This window comes from Clytia hemisphaerica, unplaced genomic scaffold, assembly GCF_902728285.1.
Source record: "Clytia hemisphaerica strain Z4C2 unplaced genomic scaffold, Clytia hemisphaerica genome assembly, whole genome shotgun sequence".
Taxonomy (NCBI): domain Eukaryota; kingdom Metazoa; phylum Cnidaria; class Hydrozoa; order Leptothecata; family Clytiidae; genus Clytia; species Clytia hemisphaerica.
The window spans coordinates 1,600-23,580 of record NW_027104085.1 but is presented as its reverse complement, the minus strand read 5'-3'; the positions used below and the strand labels follow the sequence as shown (position 1 = coordinate 23,580).

General features: G+C 34.8%; 1 protein-coding gene across 1 annotated transcript; it reads left to right on the top strand.

Annotated features, from left to right (window-relative positions):
- Window positions 1–19,387: 19,387 nt before the first annotated feature.
- Window positions 19,388–21,154, top strand: LOC136812657 (uncharacterized; the record flags this gene model as incomplete). The annotated part of the gene is made up of 2 exons (XM_067069181.1): window positions 19,388–19,942; window positions 20,505–21,154. Coding segments are annotated over exons 1-2 (1,148 nt in total), but the record flags the coding sequence as incomplete, so codon positions are not given.
- Between the last annotated feature and the right edge of the window lie 827 nt (window positions 21,155–21,981).

The following is a 21,981-nucleotide window of genomic DNA, read 5'->3' as shown; positions in this document are numbered from 1 at the left end:
TGCATCTTTGTGCAATAATGAGAAATAAAATTGAAGATCGGAATAGTACAGCATGTCTCAAGAAAAATTAGCTCAAAAAGCGGTAAGAAATTCTGGTGCTGGAGCCTGTGAACAAGGGAAATATATTGGAATTAGAAATAAAGAAGTCATACAATTTCAAACAATATAATATTATCTCTTTTGGTGCCTGAGTCTTAAACTCGTTTTACTCTTTCATCAAGATGCTATATCTCAAAATATGTAAAAATTTTAGGAATTTGAAATATTACCTGTTTCAGTTTGAGAATTAAATTGTCACTCGCAATACCACGATGTCTTCATAATGACATCAGTCGATTACGTATTAGCATCATTTGTCATTGATTGTTGTCAGTTCTCGGAACAGTGGAAGTGTCTTCTAATCAATTTCAATCACATACATAGAAATCCCATACTGCATTTCTGAGCAAAAAATTCAGGAAAGCACCACCGTACTATTCTCTTCAACAATTTCAATGAAAATGGCTCAGTCCGGAATATTTCCGGCTTTTTTGAGATGAGGTAATGTCACAATTTGGAGATTGCCAATTATGCAGCTTTGTGCAAAGTCGGTAAAATCCAAAGATGAAGTCAAAACTAAAATACCAATTTTTTTGGCAGTCTCATATTGCATCTAAGTGCAAACATTCACAAATTGTGTCAAATATTAAACTCAATAGATTTGATTTGTCTGGAATAGTTCCAGAATTTTCGACCTGGTTAGAATTCATTCTAATTACCGAGCAGAATTTGTGACATTGCAAACATAATTAAATTGCATCTTTGTGCAATAATGAGAAATAAAATTGAAGATCGGAATAGTACAGCATGTCTCAAGAAAATTAGCTCAAAAAGCGGTAAGAAATTCTGGTGCTGGAGCCTGTGAACAAGGGAAATATATTGGAATTAGAAATAAAGAAGTCATACAATTTCAAACAATATAATATTATCTCTTTTGGTGCCTGAGTCTTAAACTCATTTACTCTTTCATCAAGATGCTATATCTCAAAATATGTAAAATTTTTAGGAATTTGAAATATTACCTGTTTCAGTTTGAGAATTAAATATTGTCACTCGCAATACCACGATGTCTTCATAATGACATCAGTCGATTACGTATTAGCATCATTTGTCATTGATTGTTGTCAGTTCTCGGAACAGTGGAAGTGTCTTCTAATCAATTTCAATCACATACATAGAAATCCCATACTGCATTTCTGAGCAAAAAATTCAGGAAAGCACCACCGTACTATTCTCTTCAACAATTTCAATGAAAATGGCTCAGTCCGGAATATTTCCGGCTTTTTTGAGATGAGGTAATGTCACAAATATGGAGATTGCCAACTATGCAGCTTTGTGCAAAGTCGGTAAAATCCAAAGATGAAGTCAAAACTAAAATACCAATTTTTTTGGCAGTCTCATATTGCATCTAAGTGCAAACATTCACAAAATTGTGTCAAATATTAAACTCAATAGATTTGATTTGTCTGGAATAGTTCCAGAGTTTTCGACCTGGTTAGAATTCATTCTAATTACCGAGCAGAATTTGTGACATTGCAAACATAATTAAATTGCATCTTTGTGCAATAATGAGAAATAAAATTGAAGATCGGAATAGTACGCATGTCTCAAGAANGAATAATTAGCTCAAAAAGCGGTAAGAAATTCTGGTGCTGGAGCCTGTGAACAAGGGAAATATATTGGAATTAGAAATAAAGAAGTCTACAATTTCAAACAATATAATATTATCTCTTTTGGTGCCTGAGTCTTAAACTCATTTACTCTTTCATCAAGATGCTATATCTCAAAATATGTAAAATTTTTAGGAATTTTGAAATATTACCTGTTTTCAGTTTGAGAATTGAATATTGTCACTCGCAATACCACGATGTCTTCATAATGACATCAGTCGATTACGTATTAGCATCATTTGTCATTGATTGTTGTCAGTTCTCGGAACAGTGGAAGTGTCTTCTAATCAATTTCAATCACATACATAGAAATCCCATACTGCATTTCTGAGCAAAAAATTCAGGAAAGCACCACCGTACTATTCTCTTCAACAATTTCAATGAAAATGGCTCAGTCCGGAATATTTCCGGCTTTTTTGAGATGAGGTAATGTCACAATTTGGAGATTGCCAATTATGCAGCTTTGTGCAAAGTCGGTAAAATCCAAAGATGAAGTCAAAACTAAAATACCAATTTTTTTGGCAGCCTCATATTGCATCTAAGTGCAAACATTCACAAAATTGTGTCAAATATTAAACTCAATAGATTTGATTTGTCTGGAATAGTTCCAGAATTTTCGACCTGGTTAGAATTCATTCTAATTACCGAGCAGAATTTGTGACATTGCAAACATAATTAAATTGCATCTTTGCACAATAATGAGAAATAAAATTGAAGATCGGAATAGTACAGCATGTCTCAAGAAAAATTAGCTCAAAAAGCGGTAAGAAATTCTGGTGCTGGAGCCTGTGAACAAGGGAAATATATTGGAATTAGAAATAAAGAAGTCATACAATTTCAAACAATATAATATTATCTCTTTTGGTGCCTGAGTCTTAAACTCATTTACTCTTTCATCAAGATGCTATATCTCAAAATATGTAAAATTTTTAGGAATTTGAAATATTACCTGTTTCAGTTTGAGAATTAAATATTGTCACTCGCAATACCACGATGTCTTCATAATGACATCAGTCGATTACGTATTAGCATCATTTGTCATTGATTGTTGTCAGTTCTCGGAACAGTGGAAGTGTCTTCTAATCAATTTCAATCACATACATAGAAATCCCATACTGCATTTCTGAGCAAAAAATTCAGGAAAGCACCACCGTACTATTCTCTTCAACAATTTCAATGAAAATGGCTCAGTCCGGAATATTTCCGGCTTTTTTGAGATGAGGTAATGTCACAATTTGGAGATTGCCAATTATGCAGCTTTGTGCAAAGTCGGTAAAATCCAAAGATGAAGTCAAAACTAAAATACCAAGTTTTATTGGCAGTCTCATATTGCATCTAAGTGCAAACATTCACAAAATTGTGTCAAATATTAAACTCAATAGATTTGATTTGTCTGGAATAGTTCCAGAATTTTCGACCTGGTTAGAATTCATTCTAATTACCGAGCAGAATTTGTGACATTGCAAACATAATTAAATTGCATCTTTGTACAATAATGAGAAATAAAATTGAAGATCGGAATAGTACAGCATGTCTCAAGAAAAATTAGCTCAAAAAGCGGTAAGAAATTCTGGTGCTGGAGCCTGTGAACAAGGGAAATATATTGGAATTAGAAATAAAGAAGTCATACAATTTCAAACAATATAATATTATCTCTTTTGGTGCCTGAGTCTTAAACTCATTTACTCTTTCATCAAGATGCTATATCTCAAAATATGTAAAATTTTTAGGAATTTGAAATATTACCTGTTGCAGTTTGAGAATTAAATATTGTCACTCGCAATACCACGATGTCTTCATAATGACATCAGTCGATTACGTATTAGCATCATTTGTCATTGATTGTTGTCAGTTCTCGGAACAGTGGAAGTGTCTTCTAATCAATTTCAATCACATACATAGAAATCCCATACTGCATTTCTGAGCAAAAAATTCAGGAAAGCACCACCGTACTATTCTCTTCAACAATTTCAATGAAAATGGCTCAGTCCGGAATATTTCCGGCTTTTTTGAGATGAGGTAATGTCACAATTTGGAGATTGCCAATTATGCAGCTTTGTGCAAAGTCGGTAAAATCCAAAGATGAAGTCAAGACTAAAATACCAATTTTATTGGCAGTCTCATATTGCATCTAAGTGCAAACATTCACAAAATTGAGTCAAATATTAAACTCAATAGATTTGATTTGTCTGGAATAGTTCCAGAGTTTTCGACCTGGTTAGAATTCATTCTAATTACCGAGCAGAATTTGTGACATTCCAAACATAATTAAATTGCATCTTTGTGCAATAATGAGAAAAAAAAATTGAAGATCAGAATAGTACAGCATGTCTCAAGAATAATTAGCTCAAAAAGCGGTAAGAAATTCTGGTGCTGGAGCCTGTGAGCAAGAAAAATATATTGGAATTAGAAATAAAGAAGTCATACGATTTCAAACAATATAATATTATATCTTTTGGTGCTTGAGTCTTAAACTCATTTACTCTTTCATCAAGATGCTATATCTCAAAATATGTAAAATTTTTAGCAATTTGAAATATTACCTGTTTCAGTTTGAGAATTAAATATTATCACTCGCAATACCACGTTGTCTTCATAATGACATCAGTCGATTACGTATTAACATCATTTGTCATTGATTGTTGTCAGTTCTCGGAACAGTGGAAGTGTCTTCTAATCAATTTCAATCACATACATAGAAATCCCATACTGCATTTCTGAGCAAAAAATTCAGGAAAGCACCACCGTACTATTCTCTTCAACAATTTCAATGAAAATGGCTCAGTCCGGAATATTTCTGGCTTTTTTGAGATGAGGTAATGTCACAATTTGGAGATTGCCAATTATGCAGCTTTGTGCAAAGTCGGCAAAATCCAAAGATGAAGTTAAGACTAAAATACCAATTTTATTGGCAGTCTCATATTGCATCTAAGTGCAAACATTCACAAAATTGTGTCAAATATTAAACTCAATAGATTTGATTTGTCTGGAATAGTTCCAGAGTTTTCGACCTGGTTAGAATTCATTCCAATTACCGAGCAGAATTTGTAACATTGCAAACATAATTAAATTGCATCTTTGTGCAATAATGAGAAATAAAGTTGAAGATCGGAATAGTACAGCATGTCTCAAGAAAAATTAGCTCAAAAAGCGGTAAGAAATTCTGGCGATGGAGCCTGTAAACAAGGGAAATACATTGGAATTAGAAATAAAAAAGTCATACAATTTCAAACAAAAATTCTTTGTCTTGAAATCCAATAAAAGTTTCAACATAAATCCAACCTCTTTTTCCTATTTCTTTGTTGTTTTGTTGAAAAAGAAGGGAGAGTCTCACTGTTTTCTTATCAAATATCTGCGAATGACGCTTAAAAACTTTCCTGTTTACCTAAAAACGAAAGCGAAAGTAGTTTTTTTCCCTACAAGCTGCGCACGGCAGCGTAGTGAGCGGCTCCAGAATTTGGCGAATCTGTTGAGTCATAAATTTGTCAGAGCGTTGGAATTTATCGAAAAGTTTTAAGAAAATATGAGCTTTTTAAAAAGTGCATTGGTATGCACAAAATTTCAAAGAATCCATTAACAAAATATTCAGAATGTCCGAAATGATATGATTTTCGGACATTATGTATGCATTTTCACTGGCATTATCGTTTAAAAGACTAGCAAAGTTATAAACATCACAACCAATAGAAGACACTTTCCGAATCACCTAAATTATTTCACTTTTCTCAGAGAAAACCTCATCATAGAAAAGAAGAGGCAACCGTTTTTCTTTTGGATGATATTTATATCCACGTGACCAAGGCCCTTCTTAATTGCTATTTGTGTAAAATTATTGCTAACAATTTTGAGATTCAAAAAAAGTCCCTTTTTCCATAATTAACAATTTTTCATCATTTTGATTAGAAATAGTATGCTTCTTTGAGCACACTTGACAAAGGGAGATGACATAATGATGACATGAACGGAAGCCCATCAAAAAGATGAAACTTGAAGTACTATAATTCAAATTTTGTTTTTTCTTGTACACTGAATGCTTAGCCTGGGAATCCGAGCTCAAAATCTTAAAAAAAAACAAAAATATCTCACCTCACAAAGTTTTAAGATTATAGCAAAAATATCATAAACTAGACTGTGAACAAAGTTTAACGATTGGATTCCCAGGCTAACTGAATGCCATACCATTCTATAACCTTTGATTTTGTACCTATCTTTTGGATTATATGATCTACTCATTAAAGTTGGACAAATTATATCCACGAAATTCAGGCTAAGTTTTACCGAGATATTATTGTAAAGTCGTCAAACATCAATACATATTTTCATCAAGAAATTTTCGACAAGAAATCTTGAACGGTTTGTACGAAAAGAAGACAAATCAAAAAAATCGCCACTCAAAGAAAACATATAACTACATTTTTAGATCAACCATCCTTCTCATTGTCAATCTTTTTAATAAGTTCAAATCTTGATACAAACGCTCTTTCGAAATATATCACGTTTTTTTAAGAAATAATAAAGGACATTCATAAATCGTGCACTATTATCGTTTGCTCCCTGAGGAATTCTATAGAAACAGTAAATGACCAAATAAAAAGGAAATTACCATGAAAATTACCATTACAAAAAACGAATGAATGAAAAGACATAAATCGTCTATTGTTGTCTCTCAAGGGAGCCTTGCATTCAATTAATTAGAGTCGTAAATAACGCTTTAATACCTTATAAAAATCGTAATTTCTTCGTGGTCATGATACGGTCATGATCAACATAATCTTACATCCTATACTACTTACCTTATCGGCCCTTATTACACCACAGCCTAATTTTAGGCTTACGCCAATTAGGGCCGTTAATAACATTGAGTTTAAAGCCCGAAGGGCTAGAGTTCAATCTCTAACCTTTTTCAGACAAGAAATAGTGAAGCCTTAAAAATGCGCCGCATTGAATCTAGCAATTCCTTTGTTTACGATTGATATTTTTTTCGAAATTAAGCGGTAAATTTTAGTTTCAATCTGTCATTCGTGTAAAAACTAGGCGATCCGCTCAAGGCCGCGCAACTTTGGTAGGATTTGTTGGCTTCAAATCCTACCAAGGAGATTGACTTCTAGCCCTTCGGGCTTATACTTCATTGGTTAATAACGCCAAAATTTGTAAAAATGGCTACTTATGCTTAAAATTAGTAAATAATGACTAAAATTTACATTAAAATGTCATTTTTCAGTAGTAAACTGTTGAAAATTCCATCGAAAATCACTGGTTTTTTAATATATTATAAATATTTTACTGAAGTTTTAAATATGGAGTAAAACAATGGATCTTTGTTATCTACATAAACGATTTGCCAGAAAAGGTAGTCTCCGATGCTTTTCTCTTTTCCGACGATACGAAGATAGTGAAAATAATCAATTCCATTAGAGACTCTCTAGTTGTTCAAAAAGATATCTGGGAATTGGAAAAGTGGTCCCGAGATTGGTTACTAAAGTTTCATCCTGACAAATGCCATGTATTGACTATAGGTAAATTTGCTAATATTAAGCATGCACACAGATACCAACTTGGAGGTAACGAACTTGAACATGTTTTTGAAAAAAAAGACTTAGGCATCTTGATTGACTCTGAATTATCTTTTGAGGAACATATCTCTAGACAAGTCAATAAAGCGAATTCTATCTTAGGAGTCATTCAAAGAAGCTTTAGTGACCTGAGTCCTTCAGCATTTTGCACATTGTATACGACCTTTGTCAGACCGCATCTAGAATATGCACAATCAGTATGGCAGCCGAAATTACGCCGCAGCGTTAATCTGATTGAAGGGGTCCAAAGACGGGCAACAAGACTGATTCCGCAGTATCGTTATCTCCACTATGAGGAGCGTTTACAAAGACTCAAGCTTCCATCTCTTGAGTTTAGAAGACTTTTCTGCGATATGGTCCAAATGTATAAGCATATCCATTTTTTTGATACAAAAACAACTCGGGACAAGCTAGTTAAAAGAACTCGTCCAGCCAGATTTCACGATCACGAATTCGTTCCAAACTTTGCTGCTGATGGTCTTTGAGGAGCGCAAACAAAGTCATTCTACTATAGAACAATCCCTACATGGAATGCATTGCCACGATTTGTCGTCGAGTCAACCTCCATTCACTTGTTTAAACAAAACCTTAATGAAGCGTGGAAAAGACACAAACTTAGATATTTAACAAATTAGAATTGTAATCAAACCGGTTCGTAGAGGCCCACCTCGGGCCTGTGAACTTGTATACTGTATAATAATAATAATAATTTTCGTCTTCGAATCATACCTAAAAACCTTTAAATTGAGAAATTATGATAAAAAATAAACGGCCATTTTTAGGTTAAAATTACTAAATCTTGGCCCTTTTTACGCCGTCCCTTTTAACGCCGGCCCGGCACGATCCCGCCACGAGCCCAAAAATAACGCCAATAAGGGGCGGTGTGAAAAGTGCCGATAAGGTAGTAATAAATTCGTGACAATTTCATTGAAGATTGAATAAGAATTTTCTTCTCCTTGATACAGAACTTAATCAAATTAAATCCAGTTGATACGGTCAGAAATTAACGCTGCTTTTATGTTTTTATAGACTGGAGTCGTTTATAATGCGTGTAATTAATTCATTAGTACAGGCGTTAAATGATAATACGATTATTTTTTACGGGATTTAGTTTGTATAAACGACTGTACAATTTATCAAGCAACAACAAACTCTCAAAACACAATAAACTCAAATGAAAGATCTTTAGCACACAAATCCACGCACATTTTTTTCCAAGAATTATTTTTTAGAGAGAAAAAGTTATAATTGCAATATTGAAGCTTTTCTTTTGTTTGGAGTTTTTGGAGGGTTTTGAGTTTCAGGCTCAAATTTCGAAATTAAACCGTACTAGGGGGTTGCAAACATGAAATTATGGTTTTAGGCATATCCCTAATTTCCGTTTTGTTTACGAGGCGCAAACCTAGTTTGCGATATTTTTGTGCATTTGGGCTTCCATAGGCTATGGACTTGAAGAGCCAATCATTTACTATTTTACTGGCCCAGGAAAGCTTGTCAACTGGGTAAAGGAAAAACTGAATCTTTGCAAACAAAATTTGGAGAAAAAAAAACAAAAAATGCTTGAAATAAATGGTTTAAAATCACTTATCACTTGTATCTTAATGTCTGAAATTATGTTTTCCTCGGTGTCCGCTAATAAAAGGGAAAAAACAGGTTTTTGACCATTCCGTGCAAAAAATTTTTGTCCGCTAAATGGAGGTGTCCGCTAATTGAGTGTCCGCCTTTTGGAGACTTTTTTATAAGGATTTGACTAGGAAACGGCCGGGGAAAAATATTTTGTCCGCTAATTAGAGGTGTCTGCCTTTTAGAGTGTAGGCTAATTGGAGGTTCTATTGTAATTTGTTAGTGCCAAAATTTGTTCACTTTCAGGTATTCGTATATTTTAATAGCTTCATAATATTAGTTTTGTAAATCTTTGCCAAATTAACACCCCTGTGTCACAGACCCGATGGGCCCCCATTCACATATGAAATTTGGCAAAAACTTCGTCCCCGGTGGGAAAAATACCCTAGAATTCTAGCTCCACTGAGAAATTGACTTTGATTTCATCCTCATTCGATATTCATTGTTTAGAAATTGCACTTCGAAACCATCACACTGGAAATTTTTTAACCTTGGAACAATATAATTTTTATCCCCATTGACATTTCAATCGAAACTTTCATCCCCGCTGTATTTATTTATTCTTTATTTATCGTTGGTACGAAACATAATATAGTACAAAAAGACTAATTAAAACCAACATGACAATTTAATATTTACTGAATAGTATAATATTATCAAATAATATTATCAAATTAAAATATTAAAATTATTAAAATTTGATATTAAACACAGTTTGCAAGAACAATATATTTTTGCTTTCAAAATTTTGGTTTTAAGTAAACTACTAAGTCTGATGTTTTAATCTCATTTGGCAGTCTATTCCAAGCCTGTCCTGTCCGATAATTGAAGGAGTTCAAGCAAACTGAATTTTTTTGGTAGAGGAAGTTTAATTTGAGCGGCGAGTCTTCGGAATTTTGGAGCATGTGGGGAATCCACATCCTCATCCTCGTTCTCAGTATCACGCTGGATGATTTCAAAATGGTTCAAGTCCAATTTATTTCCAATATTTTTGACGCTCTTATAAACTTCCACTAGCATGAGTTGGAGATTTTGAGTATGAATGGACACACAATTTGGTTTGACCAGAAGCTGCATCATAGGAAAAGGTTTCACCGGGGCTGTGAGACAGGGGTGTAAATTATGATGTAACTACAATTAGAAAAAGACCCACGTCTAAAATATAAAGGCACAAAAAAACTCGTATTAGTTGACTTTTATTTAGTAAAAGTGACGTTACAAAGTCGAAAAGTGACGTTTCAAAGTCGAAAAGTGACGTTACAAAGTCGAAAAGTGACGTTACAAAGTCCAAAAGTGACGTTACAAAGTCCAAAAGTGACGTTACAAAGTCCAAAAGTGACGTTACAAAGTCGAAATTGCGACGTCGCAATCCGAACCATTCGGAAAAATAATTTAACAAACCAGCTGCGCTGGAAGGTCAGCCCAAAACGCTAAGAAAAATTAAAAGATCAATTAGATGATATTAAATTCGCTAGATTGAGTATACGTGTTTTTTCCAGATAAGGAGTTTCGATGGAGAAATGGCGTGATTTGAAAATTCGAAATTGTAAAATGAGAGCATCAAAAGAGCGTCCAGATTTGATAGGAAATCTCCTTACAAAACGTCGGTGTAAGGACAGTAATCCGAAACTTTGGATGCATTTGCTTTTCAGATAGATCCACTTTGACATGGTCTTTCCACATTATCTTTGTCGACAATGTCAGATGGACAAAACCTGACCATAAGAACTGCGTCTTATTACGTATATACTTGATTGATCAGTACTTCGAATGGATTGAAATTCGGATCTCAATTTTATTTAAAAGTCAATATCAACGAAACTTTTGTACTGTGTTTTTCAAGATTACCAAAACGCACAGCAAGACGGAAGAAAACAAAAATAAAAGAGAGCAGTAGAAAAAAAACCAAGAAATTCGCTAAAATAGACCGATTTTTTTATCTATTACTTTATTAATTTCATTGTCTGCCCCGAGACGTTGGATGCATTTGCTTTTCAGATAGATCCACTTTGACATGGTCTTTCCACATTATCTTTGTCGACAATGTCAGATGGACAAAACCTGACCATAAGAACCGCGTCTTATTACGTATATACTTGATTGATCAGTACTTCGAATGGATTGAAATTCGGATCTCAATTTTATTTAAAAGTCAATTAGCGACCGTAGTGCAGTGGTAGAGCATCCGACTACGGTGCACAAGGTTGTGGGTTCAACCCCCAGCCGGGTCATACCAAAGATTCCCAAAATGGTACTTGATGCCTCTCTGCTAGATGCTCAGCAATTAAGAGAAGGATCAAGGGTAAGTGGAGCAGTCCAGGAAGAAAGAGTGGCGCCCTCCCCTACCTTCGTAGACAGCTATCGAAAGAGGAGCCTTCGGGTCGCCTCCGACTGCGGTCGCAGACTTACTTACTACTAAAAGTCAATTTAACGCCCTGGAGGTTTCAAAATCTAGGGACTTTCCCACTTTGCACATAGCGTTGTCTCGATTCATGATATTCATGACGTAATCTTTTATACGGAAGCACCCGAGATAACCCGGAACTAGTGGCAAAATAGCAAAAGACTAGTGGCAAATTTTGCCACTAGTTCCGGATTATTTTGTGTGCTTCCGCATAAAAGATTACATCATGAATATCATGAATTGAGCGTCCATCTAACGTTATGATCGATGAATATATAGGTACTTTCCCATTGTTCACTAACATCATCTCAATTTAAACGTTCATCTAACGCCAATGAGTTTTTAAAATCGGGGGGTTTTCTGAATGAATACATATGGTCTCAATTCTATACGTCTGTATAAAGTACGTCCAAACATGTTTTGTACCAGCCCCCTGGTTTTCTATATGGGATGGGAAAATAATACCAAAAGAACAATCAAATGACCATCAGACCAGTTGGAAATCGTTATTAATAAATAGAAAAAAATCGGCCAAGATTACTCATGAAGGTGTTGTGTTGTTGTGTACTCCTTGGTAGTAACAACTAGGTACAATCAATGACATAAAACGAAGACTGGGCCTAGCAACCGCCAGCTTTGGCTGTTTGAGAAACGAGAACGATGGTGTCAGTCTCAAGCATAAAATGCGTTCATACAACGCTCTAATCGTACCAATTGCTATCTACGCATCATCAAGACCCAGACACTAATACTTTAAGTCTTCGAAATGTGATGTTTTAGAGCTCTTCTTCTTCTCGTAATGATATTATCAAATAGCGGCTTGGTGTAAAATCAACTATCGTAGACACCACTAGAAAAAGGCGGCTTTTGTGATTCATAGATTCTGTGAAACCAATAAACTTTGCATACAAAGAATTCTTCAAGCAACTTAGACCACATTGGAGACCTCCAAAAATATGAAAAGATCGATACTGGATCCACAATGGATCAGCTCCAGAACGTTGCAATGGATAGACCTGCTTAGAAAACTACCGTCATGTGGAACAAGGGGCCTGAGCAGCTAAGCAAGATTAATCATTACCCATTTTAACCGCGAAACGGTCTTCTCAACTGCAGAACAGATTGAAAATAAAAATCGTTTCGGCACATTATACCTTTACTTTTATTCGTCTGCCATTTTATTTTCTCGAAGTTGGTGTCAATCTCAAATTCGTCATCTCCATATTAGTTGCATTACGGGTAGACTCTTGCATTTGGACTAAAAATAAACAAGTGATACTTTTATGGACCTATCTGGTTATGCATTTAACAAATATGATAATTGATATGTACTTGAGCGTGACCGTTAAAACAATCATTCGGAACACAAATAGTGACGATTTATTAAAACTCGTCGTTATTTTTTTTCTCCAAAATCGGGCTCCGTTACATTCGAGAGTTTATAGTTAGGCACCTTTGTGCAAAAAAAACATAGAGAATGAATGAGTCAATCTCGAGAAAAGCTGATAACTAAGTAATTGGGATTGTGCTTATAAAAAAATATCGAATTTGACCAATTTTTCTATGAAAACACGTCTAGGAGCCAACATTTAATGTCTAAACACAAATATTCTTCAAAATTAAGCTTTCATGAGCAAGAAAATATCTCATCTCATCAAAAATTGAGCAATTTCGCTAAGAACATCGATGTACGTTATAAAATAGTGATTCTTAAAGATAAAGATGCTAGTTATTGTTAGTTGTTAGTAAGTTATTTCATCAAGATTACAATATTTTTTTCTTCTCAATGCTAGATCTCGAGAATTTCATGAGGATAAATTTTCGCGGGAAAGGGCAAGGCAAAAATTCCCTATAAATACGAAATCTAATATTGCAAGAATTAACCAAATTTTACCAATTTAATTTTTGTTTTCGATTTTTGGAATTTCAGGGTCGGTCGCGCCCGTAAAACAACGAATAAAGTTCGTCTCGACTAAGATATAATTGTATATCTGATATCAGGAGATTTTAAAATTACCTCAGCATCAAAATTGCCAACACTAAATTATGTACAAAAGTAGGTAAAAATTTTCTTCTTCTTCGTTTTCATCTTCATTTTCTAAAACCTTTTGAATTACTTCCCTCTGAAATTATGGTGCTCTGAATTATCTTTTCAACCAAGTATGATTCGTTAGATTTGAAGAATTGGTTGGAAAATTTCAAGCAAAACAAAAATTTGTGCACACTTAAATCGAATCAAATTGAAAATTCCCAAACTTTGAATTCGAATAACCAGTAAAATTTGGAGGTTTACGTTTGGGGCTATATATCGAAGCAAAACTTTGGCTGAATTTTTTTATTCTGTTTTTTTATTCTGGTTATTTTACTCCTCTTCTTTGATTAACACCTTGAGCATAGTGGGCAGCACCCCTCTAACTTGAATAAAGTCACCCTCGCCTGCATAGGTGAGGGTGGTGAGGAGTTGGTTGTTAAAATCTTTGCTTGGAAAGGTTTGAAAGAAGACATTGCATTGACGTCAAAAGAGAGCTATGCATCACTTTAGACAGCCCACTTTATGCCCTCTTTAATTCACAATTAGAATAGGCAGGGCAAAAAGTGAGCCGTCTAAACTAGAGCTTAGACTGACTATTTTCTACCTGTACAACAAAGTAGTCGCCATTTCCTTTAACTGGGTTTCGTCATGGTTTAATGTCTTTTCGATTATTTTGTGGGCAATCGTCGAGTGTTGATGATGCCTATGAAAATTGTCTTTTTTTTACTGTAAATCTCATCATGTTCTCTTGTTTCATCAATTGCGACAACTTTTAAGTACTGTTCTCATATGAACTTCAGACCAGTATCTATTAAAATGAAAAAGACAACCCAGCTGGCACACAACGTTGTTTTAACGTTGATCTAACGTTAAATGGACGTTGTGAACGTTAGATTAACGTTGAAACAACGTTGTGTGCCAGCTGGGAAATCATACTTCTATAATAATCGTAAATAGGCCGGTGATACGTAATAACATTCCGGATCCACACTTAATACTAGCTTCTACATGTTGCAGCAAAGAATGTAGAATCTGCAGTCGAATTATACTATGGTTTAACCTAGAAAAGTAAAGATGAATGTTGGAATAGGGTATGACTCCATTGTTTAATTTTCAGAAAAGGAATTCTTCATCACAACGTAAGTGGTTCATATTATCTATAATATGATATTATATTATTATGATAGACATCAAGGTTCGTAATCAAGTTATTGAGAGAATTAAATAGTTAAATAGAGATTGTAAAGCCAGTCCAATGACAAACATAGAAAATAAAATATAAAATCATTCTCACTGTTGATTTAAGGTTATCAAATTTTCCAGCATCATTAAACATATAAAGTGAGCCAAACGTCAACTCGATGATGAAACCATTCACAATGATTGAACAGTGATGAGTCTTCATATAGAAACGATATCATCTGCCAACATTCTTTGATCTTTCTAGAAAAAAATTAATATAACTTGACTACACGTCATCAGCATAGCAAAGGGTAAATTTTCGTGAGCCTCATTATGCTTAGCATAATTTATTTTTTTGAACCTCGAATAAGCCTATGTTTTGCTTATGTAAATACGCAAATATTTTATGACAGGCCATTCAAAATAAAGGATCTTCTGAAAATCTGAAAATTGAGATGGCTCTAATTTCATTTTTGGTAAATTTTAAAATTACAATGAATGTAATTTTTGAGTTCGTAAACTGAGGCTCAGCATATCCAAAGTTTTTTTTTTAATTTGAGCCTGGATATGCTTAAGACGTGAGCACTTAATAAAAAACAGCAGCCTCAAAACTATATCTGAGGGATATAAGAAAGAACTTCATTAAGAAATATTGTACACGAAAAAATGGAGAGAAAAACCCGGATAATGATGATGGTTTTTAAAAAGGACTTCTTAGACTACACAATACCTTATCGGAGAAAAAAATGTCGGGGTTTTAATTAGTCATGGAAAAGTTTCGTCGGGGAAAAATTTCGTCATCTTGAGGCATTTCGTCACTTTTCCCCGACCAAAATTTCAAATTCGTCACTTTCAGCCGACTTAACTGTCCAAAAGAAATGGTTTCCTTTACTAGCTCGAAAAATTATCTTGTAATTCGACGTTTAAAGCACAAACTTCGGTAAATAAAGGTGTTAAAAAAATAAGATTTGAATTTTGGTTGCGGTATGAAATTTCGGGTAAATGTTTTGGTCGGGGATAAAAAAATCGGGTACAAGTTTTGGTCGGGTGATAAAATGTCGGGGGAAATATTTCGTCGGGGAAAAATTTCGTCACCCCCTCAAAATTTTCGTCACTTTCCTCCGACATTTTTCCCCGATAAGGTATATTCATGATATTCATGACGTAATGTTTTCTACGGAAAGACCCCGGCTTTTGCCAGTAGTGACAAATTTTCACAACTTTGTCTAGTTTAAATTTGCCACTATCGGCTAAAACCAGGGTATTTCCATAGAAAACATTACGTCATGAATATCATGAATTGGTGGGCAATATTCGACAATTTAGTTTTCGGACCGTAATGTACGAAGTAAACAACAGGTACTCTTCTTTAAAAATAAATTTTCTTTCTTTGAACAATCCTCCTATAATGTTGGAATATTGCTAATGGAGGTGACAATGTATTGCGAACATCTTTTTTAACATATTGTCGGCACTCAGCAATATATCGTCAATATATTGTCTGACAGCATAAAACTTTTTTAAACTTTAATATCTTTTTCATTAGTTACTAGCCCTAAAGATTTCAGAAAAGAGTAAAAAAAGGACATTGAACAATTCAAAACTATTTTCATATGCCGAGTGAAGCAGCGCTCTCATACTGATTGTATGGCAGGTCTGGTGCGCAATGTAACGCGAATTTTGCCATGAGATATGTTTGCAGATGCTTGTGATTGGGATAATTTTTGAGTTGTTTAACTAAATGGTAGTTAATCAACAGAGCTCTACATCCGCTTCTACGGATTATTTTCACGAGAACTTTTTTTGCAGCCGTTAAGCTCATTAAACCATCTAATGAAATGAACTAATTAATCTCGTCTAATTGACATATTTTTGTTATTCCTTAATCACTTCATTAACCCAATGCAAGTAATTAGTCTCTAAATGTCTTAACAAGTTTAAATGGACATTTTTATAGACACGTCCGGTTTTTTTATAAGAAAATACATCAAAGATTGGAGTAAAAAGTTGCTTTTTCATCAAGGTCATCGTTAATTTTAAAAAGGTTTATTTTACAGATCTTTAAGGGCAGAAAGTTTCGCGAGGTCAAAAAGTCGCGAAATTTAGCAAATTTAAGTTTCGCGAATTATGGTTTTAGCCGAAATGGCACTTAATTGCGCCATCCAGTCTAAAAATCTTAAAACTTACCCCGGGTAAGTAAAGCATAATAAAAAGTTTTTTCGAGGTACAAAGTTCAAATACCAATTTAGGAACACAAAGATTCAAGTCACGTTCAAGTTCCAAGCATTTAAAGAATTTTGTTATAATGAGAGAATTGTCAGATTAAGGAGTGTTTAAAGTGTTTACTGATGGACCGTTGGAAAACTACACAGACCTTTCATGGCATTAAACTAAAATGACAAGCAATCGCCAATGGACATTTCAGTTGTTAGAAAACAAAGTTTGAAACCTTTATCCATGGAGCGAGTAAAAAAGTCATCGAGATTGGGGTGTTACAAAAACAAAGCATAGTACAAGCACGCCTCATATACAAGCCATGGTACACAACTTGATCTTGAAACAGGGGTGTAAAAGAGAACACATATCCACCATATACACCATCCCGTGTATACGATCTGATGTTGATACAGGGGTGTATCAAAGAACACGGGCTCACCTTGAATACCATCCAGGACCAACGATTTGAGCTTGAGATATGGGAATGACAAAATGACAAAAACATGGACTCGTCTTAGATATCATTCGGGAAAAAGACGAGTCTACCTGGAATACCGTCCAGGACACAAGATTTGACCTTGAGATAGGGTTGTAAAAAAAACAAGAGCTCGCCTTGAAAACCACCGGGAATAAACAATATGAGATTGAGACAGGGGTGTGACAAAGAACACGGGTCCGTCTTGAAAACCACTTGAGACATGAGATTTGATCTTGAGACAGAGGAGTAATAAAAAAATCGGTTCGTCTTAAAAACCACCCAGAACATCGCATGAGCGATTTGATCTTAAGACATGGGCTCTTCTTGAACACCAACGGGGCCACATGATATGAACTTGAGACAGGGGTGTAACAAAGCAAACGAGTCCACTTTATATACCATATCCCAGGTACAAGTTGGATTGAGACAGGCTCGTCTTGAAGAACATCATTTAAAACACACGATTTGATCTTGAGACAGGGGAGTGACAAAAAATAAATCGAAAGGTCACTATACGAGAAAAATATTTGAGAGCGTAAGTCGAAGATAATTTCAAGGGTTTCAGAAAGTTAACTTACATTGGAAATTTTATTCAACTTTGTTCACGATAAGTGGGTCTCTTTAGTCTGAATCGCAGACCTCTACAAAACCCCAGGTAGTATAGGAGCACTATAAGGAGCACGAATCCGTTAGTGGATGCCAGCAGCCTAGGTTCTCTTTGGATACCCCCCCCCCTAACCTTTGTTATTTTTAAGATATTACAAGAGTTGCTTGTATTCCTGTTGTCAAAACTAATCTCAAAACAGATAATCCATACTGTGCATTCCACGCTCTGCTCTAAGAAGGGATAAACGTAGCCATGGCCTTTAGAGTGAATACGTGTCATACGCAGAATATTAGGATCTGCTCGAAGATTATGTGGATAGCTGGATATTATTCTGACTCCATTCTCATGCAATATATTCTAGATATGGCAATAAAACATGATGAATATTTTAGCGTTGTGCTTGTTCTTATAAAAAATACCTTCCTTTGGCAAGATAAACACTGTCTCAAATAACTATCATTTTACTTACGTCAATGATGCAAAATAAACAAAAAGAGTTTAATGTAAAAAATGCAGTAGTTCATGGAGAAGCTTTGTGTAAGCTATTTGAAGACATTTTGTGTGATTTGTTTTGAACTTTATATAAAACAAGATGGGAAGTATAAGCAGCGTTTCAACCATTGGTCAGAAATTATTGTTGTTGCAACCAAAACCAAATTGATCCTTTAAAATGTGATCCAAACAAATCGTTGTATTGGCAGATCATCAGAAACAGACAACTAACTTTGAATCGTCAAGCCAAACAATTTAATTTGGGAAATACCCGCACGTTTAACGATCCAATCAAGGCTGCCATGTTTCTCCTTCAAAGAGAGTACGGCGATTCTTCGCTTTTCGTGAAAGATATACACGAAGCTGTCTTTATACCTCCAACGTTTGTTTCACGACAATATACGAAGAAATCAAAAGTAGCCATACTTGATTATGAAGTTAAGAAAGATATGGAAAGACTTTTGAACAACTTGAAGGAAGATTCACCAGGACACTGGAGGACGAAGGAATTAGAGAACTTCATGCAGACACAAAATGGTGCTGATCGTATTGACACCAAGGCGTTTGACAAATGGATTGTGAACCTGAAAATCATGTATTTGATCAATGAGGAGCTCAAAACAGATAGAGTCGATCTACCACCAACACCATCTGACCTAGGAGTCTTCGTTCAAAGGTGTATCAACGAATTGCCTTCGACATCACCAGAACCAGAGCTGAAAACCTTTCTACGCGAATGTCTTTCCAAGAAGAATTTGGCTTTTTGGGCTTCAGTTGTCAGAACTGGGAGAGGAAGTTGAACATCGGTTTTATGAAAAACTTCTTCCTTTAAAAGATGACATTCTCCAAGACACAGTCGTTCTTTCATCTGTCAGTTTTTTGACAAATGTTCGAAACAAAAAGCATAAAGAAGCAGACTTTTTGATCATCTCATGGCAAAGAAAACTCATCATTTTCGTAGAGATGAAAAGCGAACTTAATAACGATCGAGTTTTCGAACAATTGGAGTCGAACCATCAATTATTCGAAGAGAGATTGGGAGATCAGCTGGAGCCTGGATGGACTTTTTTCCCGTTGTTTGTGTTAAAAACAGTTCCATCTCAGTCACCACCCAACATTACATTTCCATGGAAACCGACGTCAAACAATGGCTTAAAAGTATCCATGATAATTTCCCAATCGTTCAAATCGTTCAAAATCTGACTCCACTCGATCAGGTCCAAAAACTTTTGAAGATTATCGTGTTTTCGATCCACGTTTCCAAGAAGGACCTAATTGCACCAATAACCAGCTCAAACTGGGTGGAGTACATCCAGAATGCCATCGAACATGTTTCAACTAGTGACAATATTTTGTTTTATTCCAATCAACAAATGGCAGTACTGAATAGCAACGATCCCCGCTACAAATTGATCATTTGTGGGCCGTTTGGAACGGGAAAAACAATATTACTCCAGCAGAAAGCAATGCAGTTAAACGGAGAACCTCGCTATAAAGGGAAAATCATGTTTTTAATTGAGCAAAATGAATCAATAAGTGAGTTGAAAAGCATGCTTTACCATCGTATGAGAGTTGAATTGGAGATGAAGCACGGAATATTTGTCATACAGATCAAACGATGGTCGGTAAGTAACAAAACATTTCTTTACACTAATAAAGTTTGTACACCAGAAATCAAGTCTGAGGGGTACGATCTCGATATTTTCGTAATCAATCTCAAAAACAATAAACAATCAAAAAAGATTCAAATCGATTCCAAATTTAAAAATAAAAAACGATCCATTATAGTAAGGGGACATTCATTAGGGTGAATGACAACAATTTCCTTAGTGGAATAACTCATTTTTAAGAAGCATTTATTTAGAGACTTTAGTAATTGTGCGTGTGCGCGAGTTAGGTTCGACAAATTTTCATCGCCCAAAGACTAACTTTACGAGACTAAATTTACAAGCAAACTCAACAGGAATAATTGATACCATCGGATAAAGCATAAAACTCCCTGTCAAATTTTTGAATTTCAGAATCATATTCGAATAGAAATGATGTCAAAAGATCTACATTCTTCTTAAAAGTTGGTCAAAAAATTCTTACTTGTTACAATTGGTCCCAAGGAGTGGGAGGGAGGCCCCTTACAATCATTGTACAAAGTTAGCAAAGCTTTAAAAACATTTTTTGCTCGTACCATAGCAACATGAACATATCCTTCAAAATCTCATGCAACACGACATCAAAGCCGTCTTTTGTGATGAGTTCAACATGCATCAACGTGACTTGATAGAGAAGATGAAGGAAATGGTTGATTTCTTGTGGATCGTCCCATCGACAAAAAATTTGTCCGATCATTTGTCCGATCACTCTTTAGGACTTTGGAGAAACGAATTCACTTTTCTCGATCTCTCTCAAAATTTCCGTAACGCGCGAGAGATCGTGAAATCAACTATATCATCTGCCGAAGAAAACGATTATAAATACAAACAAGGTATCGTCATGCCTCCCGAAAATTTCCCAACAGGTTGCCCACCGATTTTTGTTGACACCTTTGAAGAAGCAATGAAAGAAGAAAGAAAACGAACCAAATATGGAATTTTAGTCATTCTTGGTATTGAGGAAATTTACGTTTATTTAAATCAGATGAATGAGAAATGGAAGAGGCACAGTTTAAGTGGAAATGATTTTAAAGGAAATGAGAATCCGTACAAATTTCTTCTTCAAGAAGGAAACATTTTGATTGTTGATCATAATTTAACATATGGATTCGAGTGGCAAACCGTTATAATGTTTGAATACGGTGTGAATTATACTGATGCAACTATACACGATTGTAATCTCATGATGAGGTGCAGCACTAACCTCTTTGTTATAAAAAATAGTACGTAATTTATGAAAAGATTAAGACTGTCAAATCTTTAAGTATATAAACCAGGGTCAGCGTGTTTCAAACACACTGTTGGAGACCACTTCAAAAAGAACTTTCTGTAGTATTCATCAGAGAAGAATTTTCACTTTATTAACTCTTTTTTTTAACTGGTAAAAATCTTTACGATGCGGACCTTTGGCTGCTGCATAGAACCGAGCAGAAATGTTGAAATTTAAAGCCGAGAAAAGTAGGACAAGTAGAAGTTTGTACTTACCTTACTTAGCTTAATAACTTGTGACGTAATATAATAGATTAAACATCTTTTGGAAATCTATTGTATTGTAGATAATTAAAGAATTTCAATGAAAGACTTTTTTCTTTGTTTCAGAGTATTTTGGCTTCTGTATATTAATCTTTTCTTATTTTTTCCGGGGGTCCTTGCTTGGAAAACATTGGGGAACGCAAATGCATTGCCACTAATAAGTTTTCAATTTTCTTACTAACTTTGAAGGCTTAATTAAATAAAATACTATCCAATTAAAACTTGTTTTGCGTTTCTGACTTTTTGAGACCTCTTTTTAAAGTTTCAGATTGATTTCCAGTGTTAAATTGACGTCTTTCAGGATTGTTACCAAGAATTCCATGCTTGTTTTCGTAGAATACTGGATAAATTACCCTCGGCCAAATTTCGAAATCTTTTAAATTTCCCTCGTTGCACTCGGAAGATTTCAAAAAATTTCAAATTTGACCTCGAAATTTGAAATTTATCCCGAATTTCCCTCATAATCATCAGGTACGAAGCACCGG